The following is a 27579-nucleotide window of genomic DNA, read 5'->3' on the forward strand; positions in this document are numbered from 1 at the left end:
GGTGATGATCCTTGTACAATCGTGTGGCACACACATGAATGTTTGTGTTCAATAAAATTCGTCTGGGTGGGTAAGGCCACTGCTTTTTACACTTACATGTTCAGGACTAAGTACTGTGTTCAGATTTGGGCCCCTCACTGTAAGAAAGACATCGAGGCCCTGGAGCGTGTCCAGAGAAGGGCAGCCAGGCTGGTGAAGGGGCTGGAGAGCAAACTTTACAAGGAGCAGCTGAGGGAACTGGGGTTGTTCAACCTGGAGAAGAGGATGCTGAGGGGAGACCTTATCACTGCCTACAACTACCTGAAAGGAGGTTGTAGAGAGGTGGGGGTTGGTCTCTTCCCCCACGTGATAGGACAAGGGGGAATGGCCTCAAGCTGCGCCAGGGCAGGTTCAGATTCAGTTCTTCCCGAAAGGGTTATCAGGCACTGGCACAGGCTGCCCAGGGAGGGGGTTGCATCACCGACCCTGGGTGTATTTAAAAGAGGGACAGATGAGGTACTCGGGGATACGGGTTAGTAGAGGACGGGTACGGTTGGACTCGATGATCTGACAGGTCTTTTCCAACCTAGTGGTTCTGTGAAGAGCATGGTGCATCTCACCCGCGGAACAAAGCTCAGTGCACGCGTGGGCCCCCGTCCGGGCGCAGCGTGTCCCTGCGCGGCTGCCGTACTGCCAACCGTGGGGGGGACGGGCAGGCGGTGGTTCCGCCCTCTTCACCATGGCGGCAGCGGAGCCGCCGCACGCCGAGAGCTGCCAGCCTTTGAGCGCGCTGCTCGGAGGCATCGCTCAGGCCGCCTACTACGGCAACGCGGACATCACGGAGGAGCTGCTGCGCGGGCAGCTCTACCCTGAGGCGGCGCCGGAGGAGTTCCGCGCCCTGCGCGCCAAGATGGGCGGCCTCCTGCAGGTACCGCCTGGGGCGTGGGGAAGGGGCGCGGGGTGCCCGCCCTCAGGCGTAAAGCCTCGGGATGGCTCTCGCTGCCTCCGGGTGTGCTGCCTGTATCGTGTCGCCCCTACCCTGTTCCCTTCCCTCCGCGAAAGTTGGGGGCTGCTGTGGGGGGGATGCTGCAGGGCACGAAGCTGGGCGCCCTGAGCGCGGGGATGAGCTGTACCGGGCTGCTCCGGGACTGGGCGGGCGCCGGGACCAGGCCCCGAGCGCAGCCCCTAGCACAGCCCGCCAGGACGTCGGTTTCACCCCGCATCCCGCGGTTAAACGCGACTTGGGGCAGAGCCGAGGCCCGGGCGAGGTCGGGCTCCTCACGCTTCTCGGGAGTGGGAGCCCGGACGGCCAGTGCGGCGTGACGGGCGAAAGCCGGGTCTGGGGCTGCGAAGTCCCGCTACTGGAGAGCTCTCTGAGAAGGACTGCGGCTCAGAAGAGGTGTTTCTTACAAGGTAACTCTTTAGGGAGAAGCATCACCAGTTATGAAGTAAGCTGTCTTAAGAAGAAAAAGGTATTTTTCTCTGGAGTGGGTTTATTTTTTGCTCTCTACAGAGAGAGCTAAGAACCCAGTTGTTTTGAGCAGCATTGGGGATGGGGGGCACCCCCAGGTGCAAAATGCTGGGTAGACTGCTACCACCTGGTGACTGCATCCACAGTCCTTCGGCAAGGCTTCCAAACTTGGTAGTTTTTTCGTATGTTCACATGAGGGAAAAGCTTAACTGAATGCAGTAGCGTAGTTTTGGCTGGATAATTTTTCATGCCCAGACCCTGGTATTTAGCAGTGAGATTTTTTATGTTGGTTTTTCCTTTCTGAAATGTCCTTTTTTGCATACAGGCAAAGCTGCAGCATGTTTGCTCACTATGCTTTCCCTAATGCTGTGCGTTACTTTTACTGTGTGCTATTTGTATTGCTAAAGGTCATCAATCTCCTCTCCAAAACACCACCTTTTATGTTACTGTCCTCTAAAGAGTCCCTGGGATTACTGTGTTTTAGTCTGAGTGATGGCGGGGGGGGGGGGGGGGGGGGGGGTGGGGCGCGGAAAGGCAGGCATTTTGAAAGGAATTGGCTTTGCTTGGTTCTATTTGTATTCTTATTTGTGAGAAGGATGAAAGTGAGAGTGTATGTTCTCTTATAAAGAAAAATTTCTGTGAAATGTCCTTTTCTCCCCCCCCCTCCCTGCCCCTGTATTGGGGAGTTAGTAAATTACTGCAAACATGCATCTTAGCCCAGCAGATGAATGGTTAACTGCTGCTTTAAATGATCAAATCATTAAACTCAGTGTCACTGGATTCAGTAGGAAACAAAGCTTAGTCTTTCAGAATTACGCTGTCCCTGTACCCGTGCAGCAACCGCCCTCTGTAAGGACCTGCACTTGCGAAATGTACGGCTTCAGTTTGGTAGTGCTTTGGTACTTCTCCATGCCTGAAGGCAACCTGCTTGGTGGGCAGATCTGCCCCCTGTTCTGTGAGATGCAATATGCCAGTCGGGATCTTGTTGCCCAAATGAGGAGGAGTCTATTGCCCCTTTCACCCCATCTACTGCCACTTTGTACTTGACAGTTACAGTACTTCCTGGACGGCTCTTTGAGCTAGCAGTTTTCTTACTGAGTAGCTCAAAGGGAAGAAGAAAGAGAATTGCTGTGAAGTTTCTGAGTTTTAAATCATCTTGTGACAAAGATCTGATGAGCATCAGTGGTGACTAAAGGAGACAGTTTGGCACTACGTAGCCATGAGTGCAGGGGGGCGAGAAGTGCTCTTTTCTCAGCAGCCAGCTGTTTTGACTGGCCTGCTGAAGTAAACGGACATCACTGGCTGTTGATGTAGTGGGCAAGTGGAGTGTGCTAGAACTGGACACACCGCCTCTTCTCTGCTCCGTCCCATGCTGTGACGGGGACCTGTGTTACCAGAGTGCAGGTATTAAAGCCTGGTGAGGGTCAGTGGCTGAGTCTGTGGCTAAAAGTCAAGATGTTTTGACTTGTGCCTGACAGTATTGCTGGGGAAGCGAGACGGCTGCCTGCCCTGACTGTATTTCAACATACTGCTTTAGATTCCTGCTTCATTCTTGAGTTGCTTTTCAGTTTTATTTTTAAAATAAGTTTCCTCTCTAAATCTTATCATGGTACCAATTCTTTTCTGACAGTAATTTTTCAGACCAAATGATATTTTTTTTTCTCACCTGTTTTTCTTAGTTCTCTTTTTTTGAGGTGCCTTCTGACTTGGCCCTGAAAGATGTGGCAGATAACACAAGTAGCATTTTTCTAGTTATTTCAATACAGTACTGCAGTATAGTAACTTTAGATAAATTTTAGCTTCCTATCAGTACTCTCCAAACCCTATATAGGCTTTGTTTTTCTGTTTGCAGAAGCAGGTAGCTTTCTAGCTGTCACTGAATTTTGATAGCTGCTCAGCCAATGTGGTGTGTTTGAGGCCACAAGAAGAGACAGCGCTGCATCTGAAGGAAACTGATGGAGAAACTTAGGTGGGCAAATTTGATGAGGATGCTGAATCTCACTTTCTGCCCTTATGAAGGGTTCATATGATACCCTGAAAAGCCTGGAATGGAAGCTGAATCATAAAGATTGTTTTTTGCAGGACTTCAGAGATTCTGGTTATGCTTTTCTTTCTTTCCCTCTCATAGTCAGCTTTTAACTATAGTACTATTGAGATGTCATGTTCTGGACTTAATTCCTGCCCCAAAAAGCAGAGATGGTTAAAATTGTTCAATATTTCTGTGTTGTTCTACAGATAGGCATACAGCTTAGGAGGATGGCAGGATCTTGGGGAGAGGGTATCCTGTTCCCCACGTGCTGCTTTAAGAACAAGAACTGGTAACAGCTGTGGCCTTGAGGTCACACTTTCCAATGTACATTAGCATCTCGCTGCTACCAGATGTGTGTCATGGTATTCGTGGCCACCACTGTTCTCGTCTCCCCATGGATGAAATTCCTAGGAAATAATCAAAGCTTATACAGCTCAGCACACATTGAAGTTGGTGTTTTTAGCTAAGCAGTACACAAGCTTCTTTGTACAGACACAACTCCCATGTCAAGTGTGCATGAATTTTGGGGCGCTTATTTCTAGCGGTTGACTTGAAGGTGACCTGAGTCCTGTGGATGCTTTCAGTATCTCTGTTCTAGAGCAATCCTAACAAACACCTTGGCTTTCTGGTCATTTTGAGGGCCCGCTCTCTTTCGCACCTCCCAGTGGGCTAGGAGGGCAGGAGGGACAGCAGCACTGGAAGGAAGGTTGTTATTAAAATTGTACTTTGGAATTTAGGGAGGCTTAAACTTACTTTCCCTCCACCTACCACCCAGTGGAAAAAATCCATTGCCTTAGCTATTATTTGTGATATCTCCTTTTCAGTTCCCATAGCCAGCCTACGAATTTCTGCCTCTTGCCTCAACCAACTGGTCTAAAGCCACCACACAGAGCTATGGCATGAGCTTTTTTGTTTGACTGATGTGGCAGGGAAAGGGTGAGGGGAAAGTTGTCTTGGTTCTACCAGATGCTTAGCTAAATCGTTCAGCAGCTGGGAACAGCAAAACACTTGTGCTTGTACTTCAGTGTTGCCTGGGATGCTGTTAGTGTCTTTGTGAATTTAAATGTGGGAGGGGGGTTGTTTTATTGTGTTTGATGATAGCAAGAAAATTCAAAAGTGTTCCTCTGCTTATAGCATCTTACTCTTTGGACACAGCTTGGGTGCAGGTGTCTTCCCCAGAACCTTGTGGTGGGTTGAGGCCCAGACACGCCCTAAAGCTGCTCTGTCACTCCCTTCCTCAGCTGGACAGGGGAGAGAAGATACAACAAGAAGCTTAGGAGTTGAGTTAAGGGCAGGGAGAGATCATTCCACAATTAACATCATAGGTATAACAGATTCAAGATGGAATAAAATGCACCTAATTTATTACTTAATGAAAACAGAGTAGGGTAGTGAGAAATTAAACCAAATTTTAAAACACCTCACCTCTCCCCACCCCTCCCTTCTTTCTGGGATCAACTTAATTCCTGATTTCTCTCCCTCCTTGGCCCCACAGGCAGCACAGGGGGAGACAGGGAACAGGAATTCATCACAAGTTGTCTCTGTTGTTCCTTCCTTGTCAGGGGGAGAACTCCTCATGCTCTTCCGCTGCTCCATCGTGGGGTCCTACCCAGAGGAGACAGCTCTCCATGAACTGCTCCAACATGAGTTCTTCCTACAGGGCTTCAGCTCTTCAGAAACTGCCCCAATATGGTTTCCATGGGTGCAGACTTTCAGGCCCAGACTGCTCCAGCCTGGTCCCCCATGTGGTCACAAGTCCTGCCAGCAAACCTGCTCCCGTGTGGGCTCCTCTCTCCATGGGCTGCAGGTCCTGCCACTGGGTCACAACATCCTTCATGTGTCTCCAGCTGCTCCACCACGGACCTCCATGGGCCACAGGCGGACAACTTGCTCTGCCATGGTCTTCTCCATGGGCTGCCAGAGAATGTCTGCTCTGGTGCCTGGAGCACCTCCTCCCCCTCCTTCTTTACTGACCTTGATGTCTGCAAAGTTTCTTACATCTTCTCACTCCTCTCTCTGGAGGCAAAAAGTGGCTGCTCTGTCAGACTTGGGGAAAGCTTCTAGCAGCTCCTTGTAGAAGCCACCCATGCAGCCCCAGCCCTCCCCCCCATCTCCAAAACCTTGCCATGCAAACTCACAACACACCTGAAGAACCAAGCTTCACTTGGAGATAAGTGTTGTCCTTTCTTTGCCACTTGTCCTGTGAATTTCTGAGCAGATTTATTACAGTCTTGATCTTTAATTCATTATGAAAAAGGTTAACAGCAACCTTTGTGCTATCTTTTTGTTGTTTTATTTTTTTCCTTCCTCTTCTGGGTGGTGGAGGAAGGGTATCAGACACCAGAATGCAGCAGCAGGTCACAGTACTTGTTTATTCAGCTGCTTCCATTGTGTGTGGTGATGTGCAGCATCTGAAGTTCAGAAGACTTCTCTGTCTTCAGGTAACTTTTCTGCCTCTGTGGATGATAATTGCACCAAATCTTCAGGAGGTGGCTGTACCACTAGTTTTAAAATACTTCATTTAGAAGCCCAGGTTCTTTTGTTTGGTCGGTGTGGATAAGCTTAGGTGGCTTGTACTGCCTTCTGCTGACTTTATAGGAAGTGTTAGCACCTAGGTTGGATGAGTTGAACTCATCCTCATTCCTGTCTCTTGAGGATTTTTTTTTTAATGCCATCCATATTATCGATGGTTAGGAGTGGAGAGAGATTAATTGCTCTTGTGACTCAATTGTTGTAGTGCTTCATGTCTTCTATGTAGGACCGTCTGTCACTTGTGTGTGTTAGAGCCAAGTATAGATAAGTTGAAGGACGTTATTGTACCCTCCTGTGTTGTACCTGTACATTAGGAAGCACTACTTCTCTGAAAGGGTAGTCAGGCACAGGAATGCACTGCCCAGGGAGGTGGTGGAGTCACCAACCCTGGGGGTGTTCAAGGAAAGATTGGATGTTGTATTGAGGGACATGGTTTAGTGGGAGCTAGTAGTAATAGGTGAATGGTTGGACTGGATGATCTTTTAGGTCTTTTCCAACCTTGATAATCATGTGATTCTGTGATTCTGTGCAAAGCGTAGCACCTGTGGCAAGCGTGGAGCTGAATAAGAGCTACAAAGCTTTATCATATTTACTGCAGTAGTAAATGTTTCCCTGGTTTCTGTATAGAGTAGTCCTGGTTTTGGTGTTTATTGAGGATGTCCTTATGATCTACCTCTTACAGCTGTTTCCTTTCCTGCCCATGGATCCCCTGAACGTGGTTGAGTCATCTAACCTAAAATGCCAGATTTATTTTGTTAAGAAGTCATGTTGCTTTATTTCGTTTATATTTCTTTAAAATCTCCTTTCTTTTATTGTGTGGAATACCCTTGAAGGTAGAACAAAGCTGTAGGAAGGCTGGCCCTAGAGTACTGTACCCGTTCAGTGTTCTTTTGTCAATTATTTTTTACCCTCTGCCTTCATGCTTTCCAGTCTTCCCACCCATAAAGCTGCAAAACATCAAGATTTACTTTTGCAAATTCTCACCCCCAACTTTTTTTTAATTGTTTTGGTTTTGAGGACTTCATCTTGATTAAAACACTAATTTTGTCTCCTTACATAAGTTTAATTTACTGTGTTAATTCCACTGGTCATAAAAAGTTACTTTACATCCAGAGTACTTCCACTGTTTCCCTTTTGGTGGCAGTAGGTTATTGGGTTTATTAAATGGGATCCTTTGCAGCAGTGTTAGAGCATGCTGGTTCCCCTTTCTGCTGCAGAACAAACTGTACCTTGGCTAAATGACAACAAAAACTTAAGCATGAGCAGTCTAAATATTTTATTACATTTGATTTATAAGTATTTATTTTCACAAATACTGAGAGTTTCACCATCTGTAATAAATCTACTGCAGTGTTATTGATAAAATATTAATCAGAACCTACGTCAGTAATATGTGAGGACCAAGAGCTTGATATCCAACATCTAAGAACCACCCAGGCTCTATGTAGATGCTTTATAACATTCACTAGCCCTCTCCCATCAATTATTTTCGTTAAAAATCATGTTGATATTTGCACCAGATTTTCTACTGTCTGTCACATTTCATTTTCCTGCCATTCAGCCAGGAGGCTGGTGTTTCTGTTGTTACTTGTCTCTGCGGCGTATGTGCATCCCATCTTGAACCTATTTCTGTATTGTGAAATGCCATCTATTTCTAGTGATTACTGTTCTCCATGCTTTCAGAGAAAGTCTGTTGAATGAGGAATGTCTCTGGATCAAAATCTGATCTAAAGGGAGGAAAACTCAGTGCCACTACTGGATAAAACTGATTGGTGTGTAAAATGCTCCAGAGGAGCATCAGCAAACCATGGGTGCTGTATTGTGTGCTGTCCCCAAAAACTGTCACTCTTCCTCTAGGGACTGCAGTCTGTTCCCCATGAACTTACTGCTGTTACCTAGAGAGGAGGTCCCAAAGTACTACTGACCCTGCTTGAGGTGGAAGAGACTACTGTAGCCAAAGGGTGGTGGTCAATGGGTCTGTGTCCAGGTGGAGGCTGGTGACAAGCGGGGTCTCCCAGGGGTCTGTCTTGGGACTGGTGCTCTTTAACATCTTCATCAATGACATTGATGATGGAATTGAGTGCACCCTCAGCAAGTTTACGGATGACACCAAGCTGAGTGGTGTGGCTGACACAGCAGAAGGAAAGGAAGCCATCCAGAGGGATCCTGACAGGCTGGAAAGATGGGCCTGGGGGAACCTAATGAGGTTCAACACTGCCAAGTGTAAGGTGTTGCACTTGGGCCGGAAGAATCCCAGACACAGATACAGACTGGGAGAAGAGCTTCTTGAGAGTAGCCCTGCTGAGAAGGACTTGGGGATTCTGGTGGATGAGAAACTTAACATGAGCCAGCAGTGTGCTCTTGCAGCTCAGAAGGCCAATGGTATCCTGGGCTCCATCGGAAGAGGGGTGGCCAGCAGGGACAGGGAGGTGACTGTCCCTCTCTACTCTGCCCTCGTGAGGCCCCAGTCTGGAGTCCTGTGTCCACAGCTGGGGCCCCCAATACAAGAAAGATGTAGAACTGTTGGAGAGGGTTCAGAGGAGCCACAAAGATGATGAGAGGGCTGGAGCACCTCCCCTACGAAGAGAGGCAGAGGGAGCTGGGCTTGTTCAGCCTGGAGAAGAGAAGGCTGCAGGGGGACCTCATTGCAGCCTTCCAGTACCTGAAAGGAGCTTATAAGCAGGAGGGGGTTCAACTTTTTAAAAGGATAGACAATGGCAGGACAAGAGGGAATGGATTAAAACTATAGGAAGGAAGGTTTAGATTATATACTAGGGGGAAGTTTTTTACAGAAAAAGTGATGAGGTGCTGGAACAGGCTGCCCAGAGTAGTAGTGGATGCCCCGTCCCTGGAAGTGTTCAAGGCCAGGTTGGATGGGGCCCTGGGCAACCTTGTATAGTTCCAGGCCTGAGGTTGGTGTCTCTGCCTGTGGCAGGGGGGTTGGAGCTCTGTGGTCCTTGGGGTCCCTTCCAACCCATGCCATTCTATGATTCGTAGAAGGTGCCGGCCCTTAGGCGAGAAGTCACAGAATCACAGAATCATAGGGGTTGGAAGGGAACTCCAGAGATCATTGGGTTCAACCCCCCTGCCAAGTCAGAGCAGAAAAAGTTGTGGAAGATTTCTGCTGACAGCTACTGGTGGGAATGAAATTATTTCTTGCATTTTCTAATTTTTCTAACAAGGGAAGAGAGTTATCAATCTTCCCTCTCCTCAGATTCCTCCAGTGCACGGGCTGAGTCAGCAGCTCAAGCTTCTGCAAGGTTGAGAGACAGTACAGCCCAAGTCCAAAGATGGAGATGAAATAGTTTTTCAGAAGAGTTAATAGGAGAGACTATTTGCTTTCTGCCAGCTAGAATTGCAATTGTGTGCCTGCATTATCTAACTAAAAGGATAACTCTGTAAGAAATCTCATTCTTCTCAATTCAGGTCAAAGAAAAGTTACTTGTAGAGCGATATCAACAAGTACCGTGTCCATGCAAGGTGCCTCCTACCAAAATGTGTGTCCTGCATTGTGTTCTACCCTTGGCTCCAGCAAATGACTTTGCTTGTGAGCAATTGTGTGCATTATTGCACTAGGCAGAAATATACTAACAATAACTTTGCACAGAATGTGAGGGAGGATGGTGTGTCTACAGTGTTATAACTGGACATTCATGAGAAAATTATCATCTCATTTGATGTTTGCTTGGAACACCTAAATAACAATCCTACTCCTTTTTCCCTTGCTTTTTTTGGGGGTTTTGTTCTTTGTAAATTTAGAAAGAAAACCCCAGCACTGTCATATAGTTCGCTAGTTGGGACACAGCTGGATTGCCACCTCTACTTGTCCGGTGTTTCAGCGTACGTTCTCTCAGTCTGTAAGCCTGCAGTTCCTGCTGCTTTGAATTTTTTACCCTGTTTCAGCATTGGCTTAGGGGAGGATAGAAGACTAAAGTAGCATCTGCTGTATTATGGTGATGAATATGTTTGTGGGCACTGCCCCAAAGTATTCTTATTAGTGCTCCCAGTATGAGTTGTTGTTTTAGATTCTGGGGGGCAGGGCTGTGGGGTCAGTTTAGATAGGGGCTGGCGCAGCCGGTACTTGTAGAAATAACATAAAGCACAGGGGGAAGGTTCTTCAGAGGAGTAAATTGGAGAGGGAGGTTGGCTGAAGGATGTTACATGGTTGAGGAATGTAGGCAGGAGTTGAAAGATCAGTGCTTTGCTGCTGAGAAGAATTTATTGCTTGTTTGCATGTTGTAGTTTTGTGTGGCTGGGTTCTGGCGGAGAAGGGGGGCTGTGTGGGTGGCTTCTGCAAGAAGCTCTCTGCAGGCCTCAGAGTAAACACCAGCCAACTCAAGGCCGGAGTCATTGCTGACTGAGGCCAAGCCCATCAGCTTGGTCACAACGCCTCTGGGAATCATATTTAGGAGAGAAAAACCCACAAGCAGCTATATTATGCCACCAGAGAAAGGAATGAGAATATGCAAGAAACTGTGCAGACACCAAGGACAGGGAGGGCTGGGGAGGAGGCACCCCAGATGCCAGAGAGAAAGATGCCCCTGCAGCCCATGGAGAAACCCATGGTGGAGCGGGTGTCCCCCCCACAGCCCATGGAAAAGGCCGAGACCCCACCTGCAGCCTGTGGAGAGGCCCCACACTGGAGCAGGTGGAGACAAACAGCAGATGCTATGACCTGCATTGGAGCAAGCCCCTGCCAGCTCTTGCAGCCTGTGGAGAGAGAGACAGATATGAGAGAGGGAGAGATCCATGCCAAAGCAGGTTTGTTGGGGGGGTGCTTGTGACCCCATGGAGTACCAGGCTGGAGCAGTCTGTGCCTGAGAGACTGAGAGACATTCTGTGGTTTAGGACTGCCTGCCATAGCAGTGACCCACGCTGGGGCAGCTGGTGAAGAGCTGAAGCCCCATGGGAAAGGACTCAGTGCTGGAAGAAATGCCTCCTTCCTCCCCCTTCCCCGCTAGGAAGTCATGAAGAACTGACCAAAACCCCCATTCCCTGCACCACGATGGGAGGGGAAGAAGAGAGCGAGATTATGACTAAAGTGGAGTCTGCTAAGAAGGGAGGGGTGGGGGAAGGTGCTTTAAGATCTGGTTGCCCTTCTCATTATCTGACTCTGGTGTCACTGTGTGTGCAGGGTAGCATAATAAATTAGAGTTTTCTTTCCTTTATTCTGTGTTCAGTCTGTTTTGCCCATGACACCAATTGCAGACTGATCTCTCCCTGTCTTTATCTCAAATCCTAAGCCTCTCAATATATATTTTCTCCTGTCCAGCTGAAGAGGGGAGTGATAGACCAACTTTGGTGGGCATCTGGCCTCCTGCCAGGGCCAAATGGCCACAACGTGTCATCTGCAAAGAACAACATACCTGCATTATTCTGGATTTTTTTAAAAATACTTATTCTTTTGTAATTTCTACAGTTGCAAAACTCGGTGTTTGTGTTAAGTCAAAGCCTTTTGTGTTTGCAATACAGTTTTCATTGCTATTTTAATTATTGAAGTTTAGAAGGCAGTTTTTTTGCGGGTTGCTGTGGGGTGTGGACATGATGGTGTCCTGCACTGTGGGCAGATCCGTGTCAATTCGGCTGTCATTTAAACAACAGGGTGTAAGCAAGGATTCCCATCCACACCCCTGTGTTACAAATCTCCTGCTCCTGAGTGAGTATGAGCACAGCACCTGAAGCCAGGCAGAAGCAGGAGAGCTCCCTCTATTACAGCGTAGTTCAATTCACAGGCGGTATTTTCTATATGGCAAGCATGAGGCAGAGGTGAGAGGTCATTGTCTAATGAGGCCAATCCAAGATTTAATTTGAGATTGTAAAATGCCAATGTGCTGTAACTTTGCCACTTCAAGGAAAATGGCTTACCTCATGTTTAGTGGTTTGCTCTATCTTCTGTGTCATTACTTTTTTCATGTTCTTATCTACGAAAAGCGGTAAATTAAAAGAAGTCAACCTTGCGTCATTGATGCATAATAGGTTTGGTAAGCGCTATTGCACAGACAAGGAGCAAGTCAGTCTCTCTTTTTACTCAATTACAGCACTGTTTACGTTTCTGCAATTACAGAGCTAGTTGCTTTGTCCCAGTTGCTGAGGTGGGGGCTGCCCTACCTGTTATGTCTGGAGCAGACGGGTCAGTACCAGCTCTTCATGTTTGTAATGACTCTGCATTATATCTTAGTTTTAAAAGGCTCTAGTGAAAAATGTGCTAATTGTCTGTTAATGGACTTCCAGAACTGAGTACTGCTGGGAAAGCTGGATTCCTTCGCGGTTGTGATGTGATTATGTCTTGTTGGTTGCCCTTTTCCCATCCAAGTGTGTGGTTCAACTTGTTGCATTTGTAGGACTTCTGCCAGTAGCATTTCCATCCTTAGTAACACTAGGAGTTTTGGATGTGCTCTTTATCTCTAAAAAATAAAAATAACCCCCAAACCAAAACCACACAGGTATGATTAGCATAAATCACTTGTATATGTGCGTGTGATTAGCCTATGTTGTGTGTATGTATGCATGCATGGAAAGGCAAGTGTTGCTGATTATGCTGAAATTCATTAGTTCAATCTGATCCCTGCAGTGTTTCTCTTGACCTTAACAAGAGTATCCTCTGGTTGAAGACTCTGGAGTCAGATCTTGCCTTTGAAGTTCATTACTACAAATTAAATGCTTCTACTGTACTTAATTAGTATTCATCAAGTGCATACTGTATAGAGTGTATTTGAAAAGGGGAAAAAGAGTCCCTTAGGCTTCACATGTAGTTTCATGCCTTTTATTTCAGTACTACTAATGCTCCATTCCCTGTTCCCCAAAGGGTGGGGGAAATGCAGCAGGCAGCAGTGAAATTCCTTAGGTACCATCATCAGCACGAGATTTTTCTGGACTTGTGTGAGTTGTCTTTCCTCTTTGATTGCAGCCTTTTTTTAATGTGATACATAAAGAAGGACTAAAGAGAGAGGCAGTATACTGAAAAGGCATTCTTTAGTATATGATGCTTTTAAAATTGTATGTTACAACTGGTGTGAAGGGAGATCAGTGCTTGCTTGCTCTGGGAGAGTACTGTTGTGGGAGATGGAGTAAACATTCTGATTCTAAAATTCCTTGTCACAGGTGAGGCTGCCAAACAGCTGAACAGGTAATAGACTTCTTTTTTCAAATATGCTTTTTTTTTTTCATTGCAAGCAGAGATTAATGTTGTTAGGGCAAGAGACTAACTGATGGATCTTTTACACTGGGGTGAGCACTGGCTCCTCAGCTAACGTGTACATCCTCATTTTACAGAAAGTTCAGAGCAAGGAAAGAAACAGAAAGATCTGTTAATGCTCTGAATAACCAACACCTAATCAAAGATGCAGACACAGGGCATTCACAGGAGCCACTGAAGTTCACAGCTGGTGTATGAAAAGGAAATTTGGATAACACTTACAAATCAATGCTTTTACAAGCTGAGCACCTTCCGTTGCAGTAATGCTTAGCAGCTACAGTCTCAGTATGACATACAGTTGTTTTTCTGCTGTACTGGTTTGTAGCAACTGAATGCAGTATATTCAACTACTTGGTTTGTTGTTTTGTTGTTCGGTTTGGTTTTTTTTTTTTTTTGTTTGTTTGTTTTTTTTAAAGCTTGCAATACCAAAAACTTACACTGGTGAAAATGGTGTCTGGGTAGAATTACTCCATTTTGTGGCTTGTACTGTCTAGATTTTTCCAGTCTGGTGACTTAAGTATGATGGAGCCTTGAACTCTTCAACATGTTCGCACAAAGTTGATTTCTGAAATAATTTAACCCTTCTCAAAATGACCCCTTTAGTAGCACAGAATGCCAGGCGGTACCATTGTTGCATAAAGTCTTTTTTTGCTTTAGTCATTTAGCCCTGTGGGGCAGGAGTTGCAGGTGAGAACCCCTGGCAACTTGAGCTGTAGTGTGGATGGCTGGTCTGGTTCTCTGTGATCATCCGTGAGCAGGAAGAATTGGCTGCAACTTCCTGAGGGGACTCCAAGCCTATCCGTAGATGGCTTTAGATTGGCTTTAGAACAAGGCAAAGTGACTCTTTTAAAGCAGAGCCTAAAATATCCCTTTAAAATTTGTTTATCAATATAAATGCACGCTTTCACACAGTGACTTAAAAAATAAAAATAAGCCAAAACTGATGGGAGCATGGTTGGCCTCCATTGTGAAGGATTAGGAGTTCATTATTGGATAAACCAAACTGTTGTGTTGGTGGGGTTTTTTTTGGGGGGGGTATTTTTGTTATGCATTCTGAACACCTGAAGCTTAAGCACAATAGGGTTTCCATAATTGTGTTCCATTGTACATACTTGTCATGTAACATCAAATCCTGATGCAGCACATGATTTACACGAAGGCTGTTGCTGCTAAAGATTCCCGTTGCCCGTTGCGTAGCCCTGCCCCTGTGCTAGGTAATGCTGATGCAAACAATGTGTGACCGTCAGAAAGGCAGAAGCGTAACTGAAAGATCATTAGTCTGACCAACGGAGGCTGAAGGACTGCTGAAGGCTGCCAGAGTAGGAGGAAACTATGGGAAAGGTTATTCCAACAGAGTGGGTGGGATCATAACCGCTGACCCATAGACCACCCACTCTAATTCCATCACAATTTGAAAGAATGATTGAGCATGTGTGCTGATTTACATAGGAAGCAAGGGATTTCTAGCCAGTCATAGTTACGTAGTAGAAATGTGGATATGTTAATAAGTTTATGACTAACCACTGGTTTGGAGTTTCAGGGTGATGTCACAGGCACCCATATCTGTGCCAAGGTGCTAGAATATACCTTTGCTCTGTGTTTATTGGCATGTTGTACACCAGGTGAACAAACCCCCAGTTGTGGGACAACAGTCATACACTTAATAGTCATAAACTTAATAGTACAAATCGTACAGGAGAACCAAATCATCCTATACTTTATAATTTGTCCTAATGCCCATATTTGTATGTATGTGTTCCGGTGCTCAAGAGAGAGGTTATAGAGGGTACGTACCATGAGGCACCTGCACAACCACAGAGAGGATGTGATGAAGTGGAGTGGGAAAGCCTATCTCAACCTTACGGGTATGTGTACCTGAGTTGTAAGGTAAAACAGTCACACAAAGGGATTCTTCCAGGAAAAATGCTGCTCCAGTTTCCAGTCCCCCAGATTGACTGGAAGGCCTACTTGTACGACTCTGTTGAAGGATCCTCTAAGTCCTTTTTGCAAGAAGAGACAAGCAAATATGATGAGCAGGATTAGAGAAGTCCTGCCTCCAGCGGAGAGGGACAAGTGGGTTTATGGGACTGTGTTGATCTGATAGTCTGGCATGTCAGATCTACAATAGTATAAGGTTTGAGTGGACACTGGTGCATGGTGTACCCTAATGCCATTGAGCCTTGAAGGGGTAGAAGCCATCTGTATTTCTGGAGTGACAGGGGGATCCTAACAGTTGACTCTACTGGGGGCTGAGGTGAGCCTAGCTGGGAATGACTCACCCCATTGTGACTGGCCCAGAGGCTCCATGCATCCTTGGCACAGACAACCTCTGGAAGAGGGTATTTCATGGACCCCAAAGGGTACTGATGGGCTTTTGGTATAGCTGCCTCGGAGATGGGAGAAACTGAACAGTTGTCCACTTTGCCTGGTCTCTTGGAGGGTCTTTCTGTTGTGGGTTGCTGAGGATCAAAGAACAACAGGTGCCAGTCGCTACCACAGCAGTGCACTGGCAGCAATACCGCGCTAACCAAGACTTCCTGATTCCCATGTGGAAGCCAATTCATCAACTGGAGAGTTGGGGAGTGATCAGCAGAACCTGTTCACCCTTTAAATGTCCCATGTGGCTGGTGTGAAAGTCCAGTGGAGAGTGGAGGTTGACAGCAGACTCATGGCCTGAATGAAGTCATCAGCAATGACTGCTGCTCTGCTGGACCTGCTGGAACTTCAGTATGAAATGGAGTCAGAGTCACCCAAGTGGTACACCACAGTTGATATTACTAGTGCATTTTTCTCAGTCCCGTTGGTGACAGAGTGCTTTCCCTTGGAGAGGTGTCCAGTACACCTTGAATGGACTGCCCTGGGGTGGAAACACAGTCGTCGTCCCCATTTGCCATGGACTGATCCAGACTGTAGTGCAAAAGGGTAAAGCCTCAGAGCACCTACATTGTATTGAGGACATCATCATATGGGACAGCACAACAGCAGAAGTTTCTGAGAAAAGGAAGAAAATATTCCAAATTCTTCTGGAGGTTTATTTGGCCATAAACCAAAGGAAGGTCAAGGGACCTGCACAGGAGGTTCAGATTTTTAGGAAGAAAATTGGCCCTTGCAGCAGTCTGGACAGGGCCAGAGGGGAGAATGGCCCTACCTGGAGTCTCTGGTAGAAGGCACCAGGGGAGACTCAAGGTCAACCCCTGGAGTTTTGGAGTCGGGGCTACCCCTGGAGTTTTGGAGTCGGGGCTACAGAGTGTCTGAGTCCCACTACACCTCAGCTGTAAAGGAGATAACTGGCAGCATATGAAGGGGTTTGAACAGCTTCAGAAGTGCTTGGAACTGAAACCCAGCTCCTTCTGGCGCCCCAACTGCTGGTGCTGGGCTGAATGCACAAAGGGAGGGTCCCTTACCCATCATTGTACCACAATGGGAACAACAGTTGGCAGTGCAGAAGGCAAACCCATCTGGGCTGCTCTGTTGGGGCAAGATATTGCTGCCCTGCTAGAGAAACTGGTTTTAAAAGTATATCGTGTAGGTGCCCACATACCGGAGTCGGGCCACTGAGGAACATCCAAACAACCAGTAAGTGGATAAGGCTGCTGGATTGAAGTGGCTCAGGTAGATCTAGACTAGCAATGTAAGGGTGAATTTTTCATAGCTTGATGAGTCCATGACACTTCAAGCCAAGTGGTTAAAGCCTCCGTGTTATTGAGTACGGTGAAGTATAAATATGGCAATGCCTGGCAGATAGATTACATCAGACTCCCATGAACCCTCCCAAGGCAAGCAGTATGAGCTTACAATGTTGGAAGCAACCACCGGATGGTCGGAAGCATATCCTGTGTCCCATGCCACTGCCCAGAACTCTATGCTGGGACTTGAAAAGCAAGTCCTATGGTGACGTGGCGCTCCAGAAAGAATTGAGTCAGAGGATGAGTACTCATTTCTGGTACAATGTCATTGACACCTGGGCCAGAGAACACGGCATTGAGTGGGTGTACCGCATGCCTGATCATGTAGCAGCCTCTGGGAAAATGGAATGATTCAGTGTGCTACTAAAGACAGTGAGAGCAGTGGGTGGTGGGACCTTCAAATGTTTGGATGCACATTTAGCAAAGGCCACTTGGTTAGCTAGCTCTAGGGGAGTACTGCATACTGTAGGAGGACATAGTTCCCATTGTGCATATGAAGAGTATGTTGGGGTTATCCCTGCTTTAGGCAAAGGCAGGCCCATCTGTGCACCAGTACCTGAGTGCACTTGATGGATGAAGGGAAAGAATGGGAAGTCCAATGTGTACCCCAGTGGGATCTGATTTTGTGTGAGAATGGCCAGTAAATTAAATCATGTGATGTTAATTGCCAAATGACATACAAGGATAGGTTATCAGTGCTACATTTGCTATATGTTGTATCAATGGTATTACAGTAAGAATCACCCAAATTAATGAATGGTCTGATGATGGAACTACAACTGGCCTCAGCAACCAGCACCCAATGACTTCCTCAAAATCAACACCTTCAGCCCGCAGACTGCAAGCATAGACAATGCCAAATACACCAGTCGTGAGCTCTGGATCTAGCGTGGAACAGTCCAATAGCACACATCACCACTTCTGCCCTGAGAGACTGTTATGACTGAGGGAGCCCTAAGTGGCAGACTGAATAAACTCAACAGACATTTAGAGGGATGGCATATAGATGAAGGGAATGATATCTCTGTGTATAGAGCCAAGACAACTTTCCCCTCGCCCTTTCCCTGCTGCATCGGTCAAACAAAAGATCTCATGCCATAGCTCTGCATGGTGTCTTTAGACCAGTTGGTTGATGAAGGAGGCTGGTTGTTTTGTAGGCTGGCTGTGAGAACTGAAAAGGAGGTATCACAAATAATAGATAGGGTAATGGATTTTTCCACTGGGTAGGTGGAGGGAAAGGAAAAATCACAGTAGCGTTTCGCTTATAAAGATGATGGTGGCTTTGGGAATATGTTTGGTTTTACCCCTCTAATTCTTTAGTATCTTTTGTATTTACTTCATAACAATGCTGTTTATTTATGATTCCATGTAAGTAAAAAGAGATTGTAACAGAATCTCACTAAATGAAGCCATAAAATGTGCTGTGCTAAGCAAATGTGAATTAACAGCCAACGTGCCCAGTTTCTAGACTTAAAATAAGTGTTTTTTATAATTGTTTAAAAAAATATTACTTGATTTTGCATATGCTGATTTATTTCTGAAAGCATGTTTTTCATACCTCTCCCCTAACAATACGAAGCAGCAACACAAATACAGTTGGAGTAAAATTCTGTGATTTTTTCCAAGTAAGGTTAAATTGGTTTTTTGATCTCTGACAGAAGATACCTTACTCAACTTGGTGGGTAGTTTTTTCTTTCTCTTCTTCACAGTCTCTACAAAGCATGATGCAAGGATTACAAAACATGTGATGATACACACGCATTGAAGTAGTATCTATGCAAAAGGCAAGCAAGCAACAGACATTTTTGCGCCTGGTCTGACATTTACACATGGCTTTGTGTCTCCAGACTATTGCATCAGCTGTGCCGTGCTGTTCTTTTATACTTTCTGCTATTTCTGGTTCAAGTGTAGCTTATATTCTGTTCTAACGAGCTGTATGTATGAGCACCCTTTATTTTTTTACATGGTCAAATATAGTACAAATATTTTATAAATTTGACTTAGTCGTGCTTTCTTTTGCATTTTTTGTGAAACTAATTTTTAACTTTCTGAAGTGAATATAACCTGTTATTCCCTCTTTCTGCAGAAGAAATGGCACATTTGGGCACTGTGCTCTTATTTTAGTAGATGGTTACATATAAATATGGTGCTCACGTGTGTTTATAAGATGCATATGCACCCATGCAGATATAAGAGATGTCAGAAACAAGTGCCCTTCCAATGCCATTCAGTGACATAATTTTTAAACATTGCCTTGGATGAAGATGATAAGCTGTGGTTCTGCACCAGGTTGGGGTCTTGCAGTGGGCCCTATAGTTTGCTTTTCAGCATTACACGTGAGATGCATGGGTTGCCTAAGCTGTTCTTCGCTGATGAGCGCTCAAGAGGCTAGATGTTGTTGTGCTGCTTCAGACCTCCTGAGACCTCTAAGATGATCTTCTCCCAAGGACTCTAAGGAGCTGCTGATGCAACTTTGCAGAAGGACTCTTCCCCCAGCAGTTACTAGATGTGTCTCTTTGTACGTGATGAGTACCTCTGTGTGTGCCTCTATTTTCCATCCATTGTACGAAGCCTCCTGCAAAAGAGAGGGATCCAGCTCTTGCTTGTTGTGAACCAGGTTAGAAGAGCGTCAGTTGCTCCTTGCTTGGCAGGGAGAGTGCGTTTGTTAACAGGGTTTGGTTTATGACACGTCAGTAAGTCGACAACAAATCTTGTCATGAAACGAAAGCACTAGAGAAACTTTCCAGTTCACATGGACAAACGGTAGGGAGTATGGTGAGCACAAGTATCCGCCCTTTTTACCAAAAGCCAAAGAAACACCATGGGAAAAATGAATTCTTTTTCATGGCATGGGCTGCGCTGTCTTGGAGCGTTTGAGTGATGAAGTTTTTAGCTGTCTGGGCCTGTGATGATGAAAACCCAGGTTTTCGGTGGAGCTGTGTGTGTCTGCAAGCTCTGCAAACCACAGTCGTGCACCTGCAGCTCTCGAGGGCAGTGCACGTTGTCTGTGGAGGCATGGGGGTCTGCAGTTGTTCCTACAAGCTTGCTGTAAAATCTGATTACTTGGCCAGCTCTGCTAAGTGTCTTGGTCAGGAGCCTAACCTGATAGAAACAGAGAACCCAATGGAGTCATTAAAGTAGTTATTAATATTTAATCCGATTCCGTTGGACAATACTTTCAGATTGATACTTTGTTCCATTAAGTCTTTATAGCCTTTTTTCCCACCCTCTTTGCCCCAAAATAACCCATTTATTAGATTTAGTTCTAAGAGCACTTTTGATACAGAAAAAGGTACTTAAATCTTTATGGGAAAACAAGGGATGTTTTCTTCCAAGCTCCCTGTTTTGTGATTTGCTCCTGACCCAGTGTTGTTTTCCAGCACCAGTGGGAAAGCAGGGAACTTCACAGGGCAGTTGTGATTCTTACGGTGAAGAGCTCTCCTCATAATGGCTTAGCCTTTAACAACCACCATGGCTGCTACTGGTTTGGGAAATGTGTTTTATGTTTCACCATGCTGACAGGAGGGAACCTGCCGGCTGGTATCCTGAGACTGGAAGCTTACCTCTTGCCTGTCAAACCTGTCAACGTGTAACAGGAGTTGTCAAAATAGGTGATGAATGACCAGATGATAAAGCACTCTTGCTTGCTTCCCTTGAAACTGTGTAGTCTGTGAACTTGTCTCCTTGTCTTGCTGATCTCTTTGCTGCTGTGAAATGTGTCTGGAGGGTTATAGGCTAAGGTAGTGATGCTCTGCAGTGTGAGCCTGGTTCAGGAGTGTGGGAACCCTTCTCCTTCCAGGTAGGAAAATGTAACTCTAGCTGTTGCCCAGGATAGTACAGATAATATACAGTAGTGTGGTGAAAGGAAGGGAAGCAGAGCCTGGAGTCAGAACTTGGCTTCAAATCAGAGTATGTGGCAAGATGTCATACAGTTGAGGGCTGTATTTCATGTTGTTCACTGCTGGAGCCTCTGTGCTTTGTGATAAAGGAAGCTGATGTCCAAATGTAAACTGGGGGGGGGGGGGGGAGAGAAATTAGCTGAGCTAATAGTTAAATTTTCAGAGTCAAACAGTTAAGATACAATGACTAAAAATGCAAATCAATTCATGATGCTAATTTAATTTTCTGTGCTTGATTCATAATAAAGTAAATTTGCATTTTGCCTGATTTCACTGACAGGATTGCTGCCTGCAAAGAGCTACGGGAAGCTCTGGTAACCTCTGCACCATTGTTGTACACTGGGCAAGGCTACAACTTCTTTTTTTCAATGTGCCTTCAAAAAATGAGCTGTTTCAACTTCTATTTTTAACTCTCCTAAGTGCAATGAGATTAAACATGCGGCAGTAGTCTGCAGTAGCAAGTAGTTTTCCCAGAATGGTTGTAGAAACCTGGAAAACACAGTTCTCATTTATTTTATTGTGAGAGATCAGAGGAGCAGAGAAAACGCCAGCCACATGGTCTCTTAAGGGAATAACAGGTCACATCACCAATTCAGGGACTATCCCTGTGTTTTTCTCTCTCTCGCTCTCCCTCTCTCCCCCCACTCCTAATAGTCCCACCTTTGGGTTTTTTAAATTATTTTTCTTTTTCATCGACCATCTGGTATTTATTGTGCCCTATCTGGATTTCTCTCTGGTTTTTATTTTTATTTTCCTCTCCATCTTTAGCAATACTGCATTAAATGGTTTCCATCTGTCACCAGTTCCTGTTGCTGACTCCAGTGCATTCAGTTGGACTGAAGAAGAAACTTTTAGCCTGAACAACATAACCTGTGAAGACTTAGATGGTCTTTAAACAAGCAGCTTGCTTCTACTGAAGCGCAATTCAGGGAGCACACGTGCATGCATATTCATTTTGAAAAAGGTTGAACCTGTCAAACTTGTCTGTAACAGGGCTGTGTGTTTAAAAACTACTGGAAATACGACATTTCTTTGCCTCCACCCCAAGTAAAACACTCTCTGAACCATAGCGAAGAATTTGTCTCAGGAGTTTTCTCAAAGCTATCAGAGAAAACTGGTAGCAAGCCTTGGATTTTTTCCCTGTAATTCAGTTGAGTACAGGCCAGGATAGACAATTTATATTTTTAATTTTAACATATTTTTTAAACCTCCTGTTGGACTCTTTCAGTTGCAAGAGTATCTGCTATTAATAGAATGTTTCCTTGGTTTTTTGGTTCCCTGTTTTATGTCCCTGTAGCCAAACCCAATGCCCATCTGTGTCTTCTGAGAGGCGCCTTTTTTTTTTCTTGTACATATCTTCCTCTTTCTATTTTAAATAAACTAGTTTGGAAACTAGTATTCAGGAATGGGGTGGTGCTGCTTCTTTATATTTATTCCTTAAAATCCAGGCTTTTACTATCTGTTCATAATCTGAGTATGCAGGCAGGCAACATTTGGAGACCGAGCTATGACTAACTTTACTAGTGGGTGGGCTTGTTCTGGGTTTGATATTTATTTGTTATTCTTCTGTAAGTGGTATCAAGCCTAGACAGAGTCTTTAAGTAGCTCCAGAGAGAGTAATCCAAATGATTCTCAGTTTTCTTTCATCTAAAGATGTTTCTTAGGATGGTGCTGGGATGAGGAAGCCCCTTGTTTGAGCAGGAAGTACCATCTGACCATGGGAGTGAGGTTCAGGTTGCCGCTTGTCTGAGGGCTGCCTATTTTGACCAACCTTTCAACCCTTTTTGTCATCAAATGAGTCTTAATACCACAGAAAAATGACACCACCTGCAAATAAATTTAGGAACTGGGAATTTAGGGAATTATGCATTCATATGTGGTAACTTCTAGTGGACACGCTGACTAACGGTAGAGACAGACTGGAGAAAAAATGTGGTGGGCCCTTTGGATGCTTTCTAAAACTAATGCTGAGATTCTTTTGCATTCAGTTGTAACTTAAGGCAAAAATAACCATAGTTCAACTTTATGTTCAAATGAAAAAGTAAGTTTAGCAGAGAATGTTGGGTTTGGTGATAACTTGTATGCAACAAAAAGGAAAAAAAGATTGGGGTTTGGGGGTTTCTGCTTGGTAGAACCTGGGAAACGTTGGGGGAGAAAATGGAGGAGTCAGTCAAGAAGTGTGGAAGCAACCCACTGCAAAGAGTGCACATCTTCCTTGTGCACGTTTGGCAAGTCTGGGTGGAATCAAGCTTAATAAGATTGGAAATGCAGGAAGGATGTAATTTTGCCTAAAACTCATCATGCACACAGCGATTTTCCATCTGTGTTAGCAGTTAAGTAATTCTCTTCTTTTTTTTTGCTGCTGTGTGTTGTGAGTTCTCCTGTCCAAGAAGAAAGTTTGATGAAAACCAGAAAAACTCAAAAATGAATGTCCATTGACCTGGTTAGTGTCTCCTCAACAATGAATCAAAAGATTGAACTAAGAAACAGGTGTTGCAGAAGACCTGCTACACACTAGAAAAAAAACCCAAAAAACAACCTACAGGTTTTAAATAACAGACAAGCTGTTATCCTCTTAATGATTCACACGGTTCTTCTCTGTGAGCAAACAGTTTCATTTCACGTTTGGATGTGTATTACAGCTCAGTAAGAAGCAAACTAAAATAATATTGGGAAGTGGTATGGAGCTTGAATAACATAAATTTATGTGATTGCCCATGAATTAGGTGAAGACTGAAGGATTAGTTAATTTTTTTCTACTTTGATGTAGAAATACAAAATGTATTGTTAAGGTCACTTGTGATTTCTGGCTTAGAAATTTGCAGGGGGCATAGAAGCCTTTAGCTTTGGGGCTTTTTCTGAAAGATGGATCACCATTTTCAAGTGCAGACAAGCAGGCTGTTGCATCTAATTTTATCTTAATTCCCATTCTCAGGAGAGCTCTTGGACTTTAATAAACAGTGTTTGTGAGGCACAACCTTCCAACTAGTTGAAAACCTCCGCTTTCTCCAGAAACGTGGGAAAGTCTACTGGACTAATATCCAGGGAACATCTATGGGAACAGCTGATCTATTACAGGACTGGCTATCTCAGCAGCCCTTGGGAGAGAGTCTGGTTAGTACATGCTTATGATGAAGACCCAGAAACCACAGGGTTGCAGAGATGTTCTCAAATTCCTCCTGTCTAAAGCTACTATTTGCAAAAGAACATGCTGAGCTAACTTTGGCAAATAGCTTAGTGTCACTGGCACCTGCGTGTCTCATCATGCTAAACGATGATGAGAACCACTTCTGTGCCTCCCCTGCTCTCCCAGGGTTGCCTTTCTTTATAGATAAGGAGGAAGAAGCTACATGCAGCAGACACCCCTTATTTACTCCAAACCCAGTAAAGTTTTTTTTTCTAAGGATGGTAAATGGAAGAAATGCATAGTATCCTGACATTAACAGGAATGGCTTTGTGTGATCCAAGCTCCCTTGGCACATTCCTGCTGTCTGTGGCTGGTCCCTTCTCTCCACACATGTGCTCCAGGGGGCGAGAAATGGTTTTTAAGGTTGTCTTTCTTTCATGTGAATTTCCAGGGCTGTCATACAAGAATAGCCTCTCATCCCCGCCTGCTGAAAACCTGAAGAGGAGAGTTCATTAGTCCAGTGTACGGCACTGAATTATTTGTTAATCTGAGCTTGTGATTTCTTTGTGCTTCAAGCTGGCAGCAGCCTGCAATTTTGAGGGTCAGCTGGAGAAAATGCCTACACACGCTGGCATGGCCAGCTCTTGGAGCTCTTCCATAATGGCTGACAAGTAACCTTTTATTTCTGGAAATGAAGTGTGTTCTTTTTTTCCCAGTAGGTTTTACTGATTGTTGTTTCTCACTAGTACTGCGTGCTTGTCAGGCTTTATTTCTCAGAAGAGATAATGAGTTTAAGTCTGTTTTCCTGTTCTGTGTACCAAGGCACATGTTTAATGGATCTAATTAAGCCAATACAAAACTCTCCAGATTATCAAATACTGTTCTATTAAGGAAATAGTATTTGGAGTCATATTTTAATTGGCTGAATTATATTTGAAGATACAGTGGGTATGTGGTGAAGGTGAAGGAAGAGTCAGTATGGCCAAAACTGTTTCTTGTTGTTTACAAGCACCTGTCCAGCCTCTGGTAAGAAAGGTGTAGCCAGGTGCTGAAGGTGAAATTTGTGTGGTTGTAGAATGATGTGCTGTCCATAAGCTGTGCTTCTTGGGGGCAGGGACAAGACATGACAAAGATTTAACAAAGTGAAAAAGATTTAGCAAATCTCAGAATACATAATGTGAGGGAACTTGCCATATCTAATGGTGTTCTCTTACAGACTTTAGTGATGCAAACAGGCTTTTTTTCACTTAGTCACTTAAGTGAATAGTCATAGTAATGTAAATAAAATTACTCAGCGACATAGAGCAGCTGTGATTTTGTACACTCTTAGAAAACTTCTGTTAGTTGAAGATCTTTGTGTTGAAATGCTAAACAATTTGTGATTACCAGTAGAAACTGGAATTAGGTCCTATATAACTTATTTTCTCATATCATACTTTTGATGCAGCACTTGTTGACAAGCTGTAGAACTGCACAGAGACAGGACAGGCTGTAAATAAAAAGGGGGCTGTGATAATACATTGCTCCAGTGTGGTTATGGATGACTGTGGAAGAGGTGAGATGGGAAACCACTAAGGCAGGATTTCCATTTGCACGCCCTTGGCTTAGAATGTAAAGTCTATATAATATAATGATGTGTGCCACTGGTGGTACAGTGACTCAAGTTACTGCAGTAGATCCTGCTCTTTTCAGGTCTGCCTGGACTAAGTAATTGGCAATAATGAGATGTATCCCTCTTGGACCAATGCTGACAGTGATTCAGTTGTAATTGCTGATGGATAAAATAGGTTTCAGCACCTTAAAGTACTGAGAAGTTTCTGGTAATGATGCTAAAATATGCATGTATTATTCCAGCAGTGAAACTATCTTCTTCACTGCTGCGGGAGCTGGACAGTGGCTGGTCATTGTCCTGGTGGAGATAAATGCTCATCCGAAGCTCCCAGGATTTAAAAGCGTGAGAAGACCATCTGCAAGCAGATACATTTTATCTGTGTAGCTGTAAGTACAGAAGGTCCATTCATGTTTTAACTTTAATTCTTAGAAATATCAATAAGGTGCATTCACTGTAACTTGATATGCTATGCAATAAATGAACATTGTTAGGATTTGTTTGCAATGCTGTACAGAATATGACTAGAAATACATTTTTTTACCAAGGTAAATTAAAACATTTCCTTAAGTTTAAAAAAAACTCCAAAATTTGACTGTGGTCATTTATATGAGCAACAGAGTAGAACAAGTTGCATGTTTCTGCAATTACAGAGACAGATCAGCAAAAGATCTTAATTGTCCTCTCATTCTTTGTAACTGACACGGTTTTCCTGACCATAACAAAATGTTTCCAAGTTAAGATGAAAATGATATTGAAATGAGCTGCTGTTCTTCTGTGACTTAAAACCCCATCTAACTCTGGTGGGTTTTGTTGAGGAATTTCAAAGAAAATGTGTCTTCATTAATATCTTCATGCAGCCGTACTGAGGTATAACTCATCGATTGCTTGTACCTGCTTCTAATTGATTTTTTTTGAATGATTCAAAAAGGGCATTCGTATGTAGTACCCCTGTTTCCAAGCTGAATGGTGGACTATATTGGTGTATTATTTAAAGCATGTGTTAGTATTCCACCAAAATACAGTATGCTTATCATAGAACCACAGAAAGGTCTGGTTTGGAAGGGACCCCAAGAATCACAGATTTCCAACCCCCCTGCCACAGGCAGGGCCACCAACCTTCAGGCCTGGATCTACACAAGGTTGCCCATTAATACAGGGTTTTCTTCCTCTGTTTTACGTGAAACTGTATCAGAGTGTTTGTTGTACGTGAACATACAAAGGTTTTAAAAGAGCCTTGCACTGGATCTTAACTAGTTGTCAGTTTGTGGATGATCTTTGCCTGACAGGCGAGTTTACCTGTCCTGTATAAGCCCTAGTAATGCTGTTTTGTCTTCCTTATGCTTAAAACTGCAAGCATGATCATAAGTTCCTCTTTCAGATTCACTTCAAAGTCAGATTTATATCATGTGTCAACACAGTAAGGACCTTGGGTGCGTGTTTTTATCAACTTAGCAAAGCACAGCCAGGAATCTTGCTGCATCTTGCAGAAAGAGTTGTGAAGGGTGTGAGTTTAAAAGAAACCCCCAAGAATTACAAATGCCAAATATTTGAAGGTCATAAAACCCAAGCTGAGAAAAGAGTTATGTGGCTGTTTGAGCCAGTGAATCTGCATTAGGTTCACGTTTAATGCAGGCTAGATGTTTCTCCATGACACCTTTCCTTCATGCAGTGCAGAGGATGCAGTCCATGTTCCAGGTTCCTGCACAGAGATAAAACAGAAGGCAATTTTCTGCACAGCTGAACTGAGAAGAAAGTCTGCATCTCAAATTGATCTGGGTCTTGATAGGGCTTATGTAAGGTGGTGGGGTCTGGAGTTGCTTTTTCACCTCTCTTCCTCCCCACCTTCACAGAAACCAACACAAAAGGTCTATGTAACTGTTACACACGACATGCGAACAAATCCCCACGCAGATGTAGTGATATGAAAAATATTAAACAGAAGATGTTTCATACCGCTGTTTGTGTAAGATATGGATGTGGGAAATGAATGAGGTCTAAATTGAGTGGACTGGCTCACAGAGTACACAGGGCGAGCCAAGGGTGCTCTGT

General features: G+C 44.5%; 1 protein-coding gene across 1 annotated transcript in view; it reads left to right on the forward strand.

Moving 5' to 3' along the window:
• Positions 1-718: 718 nt before the first annotated feature.
• Positions 719-27579, forward strand: part of COMMD1 (copper metabolism domain containing 1) — a gene marked incomplete at its 5' end in the record, with an annotated part of 92455 nt that continues 65594 nt past the window's right edge. The window contains one exon of the mRNA XM_084262039.1: positions 719-907. Coding sequence (XP_084118165.1) covers positions 719-907 — 189 coding nt within the window. The remainder of the gene's footprint in view (positions 908-27579) is intronic.

Source organism: Gallinula chloropus (assembly GCF_964237585.1).
Source record: "Gallinula chloropus genome assembly, chromosome: 3".
In the NCBI taxonomy this organism is placed as follows: Eukaryota; Metazoa; Chordata; class Aves; order Gruiformes; family Rallidae; genus Gallinula; species Gallinula chloropus.